Source organism: Hibiscus syriacus, unplaced genomic scaffold (genome assembly GCF_006381635.1).
Source record: "Hibiscus syriacus cultivar Baekdansim isolate YM2019G1 unplaced genomic scaffold, ASM638163v2 tig00010263_pilon, whole genome shotgun sequence".
NCBI lineage: Eukaryota > Viridiplantae > Streptophyta > Magnoliopsida > Malvales > Malvaceae > Hibiscus > Hibiscus syriacus.
Window position 1 is genome coordinate 1,259,658 of NW_024062210.1, and position 5,727 is coordinate 1,265,384.

The 5,727-nt window shown below is 38.0% G+C and overlaps 1 protein-coding gene and 1 long non-coding RNA gene across 2 annotated transcripts; one reads left to right on the forward strand and one right to left on the reverse strand.

The window, feature by feature from the left end:
• Positions 1–911: 911 nt before the first annotated feature.
• On the forward strand, positions 912–4,308 carry LOC120203771 (phosphate transporter PHO1 homolog 3-like). Its single transcript, XM_039203948.1, has 11 exons — positions 912–917; positions 1,019–1,619; positions 1,706–2,100; positions 2,209–2,410; positions 2,491–2,611; positions 2,728–2,986; positions 3,084–3,188; positions 3,289–3,333; positions 3,420–3,848; positions 3,938–4,074; positions 4,159–4,308. Exons 2-11 carry the CDS (start codon positions 1,022–1,024, stop codon positions 4,256–4,258), a joined length of 2,391 nt encoding a protein of 796 aa, XP_039059879.1. The 5' UTR covers positions 912–917; positions 1,019–1,021; the 3' UTR covers positions 4,259–4,308.
• Positions 4,309–4,566: 258 nt separating this feature from the next.
• Positions 4,567–5,489, reverse strand: LOC120203776. Its single transcript, XR_005523899.1, has 3 exons — positions 5,135–5,489; positions 4,984–5,057; positions 4,567–4,651 (listed from the first exon to the last, which is right to left on the reverse strand). It is a non-coding gene; the product is annotated as an uncharacterized LOC120203776 (long non-coding RNA).
• Positions 5,490–5,727: the final 238 nt, after the last annotated feature.

The following is a 5,727-nucleotide window of genomic DNA, read 5'->3' on the forward strand; positions in this document are numbered from 1 at the left end:
GTATTCCCTTAGGTTGGTTTCTATGCCCAATGGGCCTAGGGTAAGTCCTTATAGATACAGTTATAGGGAACTGCATGTTGATGTACAAGTAGAGGATATTATTGTGTTTTTAAAAATTTGTTTTACAAAAATAAACTATTAATCATTTTTAAACTATGATTTCATTTATTATGGTTTTGAGGGAACACACTAGACGTCCTATTCCAATCTTCTGAACCTGGTCTTCTGAATGTTCCTCTGAGCTATAAGCTACTTGTCTGTTACCTGAAGAAATATCAGTGGAACCTCATCTCATCACGAAAACCTGCATATACTTGAATCAATAAGAAAATTTTTATGCTTGTTATTTATCTGCATGTTCTTCAGCATCACCTGACAGTTCTGTATTACTGAGCTTCCCATAGCTCACTATGTTATTCACCATTTCAGGTTAAAAGATCGATTCAGTGTAACTATCGACTTCAGTAATGGGAGTTCCTTCGGCTTTGATTATAGAGTATGATACTATTGTTATTAGGGGCATGTAGGTCACATTTGATTTTATATTGAGTCTGAAACTTTTATGATGAGAGGTATGAATGAATTCCGTTTTACGATTTGAAAATTTTCTACACTTGTACTTTTATATGTTTTAATAAAAAAATTTAAATTTTTATGTTATTTTTATTGTGGGTCACTCTAATAGTCTAGTATGACACCTCAGATCGGATCGGGTGAACCGTAACATTAACGTACATGCACGGCCTGGTTTTAGGTGTACTTATACAACTGCCAACTGATTACTATTATATTAGGTTAAATATAGTTTTTGGTACCTAATTCTTTTTTTCTTTTTGTTATTATCAGTTGCTGTTGAAAATTCTTAATGTGAATATTGAAACTAGAAGAACTGAGCAAGTAACCAGAAAAAAGTCAACGTTTTATGCTTATAAATAGACATGCATTGTTGTAAACCCCATATTCACACATTTCTTGAAGCTTCGTTTTTGTATAACACCACTGTGCAGAGGAGAAAAAGAAAATGAAGTTTGGGAAGGAATTTGCAGCTCAAATGGTACCGGAATGGAAAGGGGCATACATGGATTATGATTATCTTAAGACCCTTTTAAAAGATATTCAAGCTTTCAATCAAAGAAGCAAGCAACAACAATCCCTCCCACATGGACTGAAACGAAGCCTGTCCATGTACAGATCTTTCAGTGGGCTGTTGGTTCATAGGCATGGTCAACATTCCATCGATCCGACATCGCCGGACGTTGAAGAGCATCCCATTTTCGTGAATTCTGTTAACCGGAACGGCTCCGAGAAGTACGAGACGACGTTCCTCATGCAAGGAGAAGAAGGTGGGGAGTACGAATTGGTTTACTTCAGAAGGCTGGACGATGAGTTCAATAAGGTGGACAAGTTTTACAAGTCCAAGGTGGCAGAGGTGATGCAGGAGGCTGAGACCCTGAACAAGCAAATGGATGCTTTCATTGCTTTTAGAATCAAAGTGGAGAATCCTCAAGGATGGCCGTGGCCTGACCGGTCCCATGATATGACTCGTCTCGCCTCGGCTGTAGCCGCGTCAACTGCCATGCTGGCGGCTTCGATTCCTGCCGGTGCTAAATCAAGCAGCAGTAAGTAGCCACTCACTACACTAAAGATTAAAGCTTGGAGAAGTGATTTTTTTTTATGAATTACACCTTTGGTTGTCAATTTGCAGGCAGATCAGTTGAGCACATGGAGATCATCGATGAAGGGCCGAGCATGCACGGTGATTCAGACGATGATAAGAAAGATACTGCAAAGCAAGATATTGAAGGGAGAACCATTGAAAAACTAGTGACTAATAAGTTGAAAGAACATAGACCAGCTCCATTACAGATACTAGACCGTGTTAAAATGAATAACACGCTTGCCACGCCTGGATCAACCATTAAAGTGCTTCTAAACGCCCCTAAACAGTCTGATTTGAAGTTTAATAGGGAGAATTTCAAGAGAGTTGAGAATAAACTTAAGCGAGCCTTTGTTGAATTCTACCGGAAACTTCTCCTCCTCAAAAGTTACAGCTTCTTAAATATACTGGCTTTCTCAAAAATCATGAAGAAATATGACAAGGTATACATACATACATGCTTGCATATATGCACATACACTTTATTTATGTGGAAAATTATTTAGATTTCTGTTTATTTTTTACAGTGTTTTGTTCTTTTATGATTGCAGATCAGTTCAAGGGATGCTTCAAAATCATACATGAACATGGTGGATAGTTCTTATCTAGGTAGCTCCGAAGAGGTTACAAAACTTATGGAAAGAGTTGAGGCTACATTCATCAAACACTTTGCAAACTCGAACCGCAGCAAAGGAATGAATATTTTAAGACCAAAAACTAGGAAACAAAGACATACAACAACATTTTATACTGGTAGAGCTTTGAATTTCATACGCATAAGCAATTCATTTTTTGGAAAGATACAACTCTGCAATTCTTGAATATTTTATCAGGTTTCTTTGCTGGATGCGGATTTGCTCTCGTAATAGCTCTTATTTTGATAATTCGTGCTCGGCATATCTTGGGTCACGATGGAGCTGACCAGTACATGGAAACCATGTTCCCCCTTTACAGGTAACGAATTAATCAATTTTGGCTTAGAATCCTGTCCCTGCAACTGCAATTGAAGTTGATTTCAGTCTGTATATAAACCATTTGTTTGACAAGTTTTAGCGCAAACAATTTTGCAGTTTATTTGGATTCATTGTTCTACATACGGTGTTGTACGCCAGCAATGTGTACTTTTGGAGAAGGTATCGAGTTAATTATGCCTTCATATTTGGTTTCAAGCAAGGAACTGAACTCGGGTACCGGGAAGTGCTCCTTGTAAGTTTTGGCCTTGCAGTAATGGCACTTGCTAGTGTGCTCTCTAATCTTGATATGGAGATGGATCCCAAAACTATGGATTATAAAGCATTCACCGAAATTGTCCCTTTGATCTTGGTTCTGGTAAGATCATTGAATTCATTCATAACCATAAACTTATACATACATATATGTATGTGTTTATGTATAACTTACGACTGATTTCTTGGTCTATCTGCAGGTGGTGTTTGTCATAATGTTCTTGCCATTAAACATCCTATATCGATCTAGTCGTTTCTTCTTCCTTGTTTGTTTATTTCATAGTATATTAGCCCCTCTTTACAAGGTAAGCGTTCATTTTTCTTGGAGTATGTGGATCAGATATCCGTATCTGATGCGTCTACGGATCTGTTAAAGTAATCTGTAAAATTCCTTTCAAATTGCAGGTCAGACTCCCAGATTTCTTCCTGGCAGACCAGTTAACTAGCCAGGTTTGTGAAATGAACCTTTCATGTCTGAAAAAGACAAGACAAAATCTTCGATATTAACTTCTTTTCAATTCTTTGTTCGGTTTCAGGTTCAAGCATTTAGAAGTCTTGAGTTCTACATTTGCTACTATGGTTGGGGAGATTTCAGACACCGAAAAAACAGCTGCAATAGCAACGATGTTTTCAACACTTTCAGCTACATTGTCGCTGTGATTCCTTTCTGGTCTCGCATGCTTCAGTGCCTGCGTCGTTTTTTCGAAGAGAAAGATACCTTGCAAGGTTACAATGCAGGGAAATATTTCATCACCATCGTGGCCCTTTGTTTAAGAACAGCATACAGTCTTAACAAAGGGTTGAGTTGGGAAATATTGGCTCTCATCGTCTCTGTGACTGCCGCCGTTGTATGTACTTACTGGGACCTTGTCTACGATTGGGGACTTCTTCAACGCCATTCTAGGAACCGATGGTTGAGAGACAAACTCCTTATACAACGGAAAAGTGTCTATTTCGGTGCTATGGTAAGTCTAGGAACCGAGTATTCAAACTCCAAACTTGTTCAATTCGTATGGTCGTATGTGTTTATTGGGATACATTCATTGGAATGCAGGTCCTGAATGTTCTGCTGAGATTTGCATGGTTGCAAACAGTGTTCAATTTCAAGTTATTTGATTTGCATAGGCAAACCATGATCACCATCGAGGCCAGCCTCGAGATAATCCGTCGAGGGGTGTGGAATTTCTTCAGGTAAACTAAGTGTGTTCTTTCCCTGCTATTTTACAAACTCGAATCTGAATTTGAATCTAACATGCTTGAAAACGTTATTTCCAGGTTAGAGAATGAGCATTTGAATAACGCCGGCAATTATCGAGCATTCAAGTCGGTGCCATTGCCTTTCAATTATGAAGAAGATGAAGATAAAGATGAATAGACAGTAGAGAACTCAACAAGGTACATACAAGAGAAACTAGTTGTAAGTGTTGGTGATTGATTTTTTTTGTGTACGCGATTGTTTATGACAGTAAAAAAGATTAATTTAGTGAATTTAGAGATAACACTTCGCTCTAAAGAAACTTTCTAGCCTACTTTATTATTGATAACAGTCATCAAGCAAAATATATTAGTGTACAAGGATCAAGCTTAAGGGCAAAGTAGATTTCTACAAGAAAAATCGGATAAATGACACAGTTTTACTCATAAAACACAAAAACATCTCTGTAATTCACCAACAGAAAACACAACATACTTAACCGGGCGAATCACCATGTTCGCTGTTCCGTCCCTGAGCTCCACTGCAACAAAAAAAGTGCGGTGACCGCAGCTCCTGCAATAAAACAGTGTTGTAATTCCATCTCTTTGTTCAGCCTTCAAGAGATTCACAGGCCTAAACCTTACATTATCATTTACTTATTGTACAGTCTCCAATCTCGATAAACGTAAATACCATAAACTATATCCGAAGCTCTTTGATATTCTTACCGAGGACATCCAATTCAAGCTAAGATTTAACATTTTTTTTTATAAATAATGATTAATATCTACTGCTATTCAACCATTTCAACAACTAAAGTAGTAAACTAAACTATGGTGATTTCTAATTCAAGCAATTTCCAATAACAAACATGAAACCATAATTGATAAATTAAAAATACTTACTTGCATCTAATAATGACCGGAAAGGGTTTCAAACCCTTGGGTCCATTTCTTATGCCTCTCTTATGGCGACTCAACTACAAATTATAGAAACAAATATATGAACATTTCCATTTGAACATATCTAACTGAATTAATAAATAAAGATCCCTACTTTTCTCTTTGGGACAGCTATGAGCTCCATAGATCCTCCAAAAAGGAAAATCGGGAACCAAACCCGAAGTCGTTAATATTGCTGTCTGGGATTTGATCGGACTCGGATAAAACCAACGGCTGCGACGGTGGGGTTGACTGATGGGGTGGAGGGAGTGCTGAAGCATGAACCCATCTCCGCAGCCCCAAAACAGAACCGTATTCGACTGCGGCGGAGCGTTTCAGCATCGCTAGTCTTGACGCCATTTTTGGACGGACAGTGACGGTGACCGGTGAGCCAGCTCCGTCAGGGTAAAACTGTCATTAAAAGAGATCGAGGGGACTTTTTCCTCTAAACGGCGGCGTTTCTCAATTAAGCAAACACTGTTTGGGGTTGGGCTGAAGAAGATCTTTTAATTGGGTTCTGACCAATAATAATCAGGCTTAACTTCAGCAATTGAAGACGTGCCATTAAGTTGTAATCATAAACTATGAAGAGCAAACGATCAACATCGGTAGTTATTGATATCACAACCTCAAATCATTGGAACAAACGATCAAAATTGAATTAAAGATGTCATATTGATTGATCTAAACTTAATTAAAGTCAAATTA

What these genes read in the sequence shown, in the direction of transcription:
- LOC120203771 (XM_039203948.1), top strand. Translation starts at nt 1,022, where the DNA reads ATGAAGTTTGGGAAGGAATTTGCAGCTCAAATGGTACCGGAATGGAAA. An exon ending in CGGTGCTAAATCAAGCAGCA is followed by an intron (nt 1,620 to 1,705) that starts GTAAGTAGCCAC and finishes GTCAATTTGCAG; the next exon opens with GCAGATCAGTTGAGCACATG. An exon ending in TCATGAAGAAATATGACAAG is followed by an intron (nt 2,101 to 2,208) that starts GTATACATACAT and finishes TTATGATTGCAG; the next exon opens with ATCAGTTCAAGGGATGCTTC.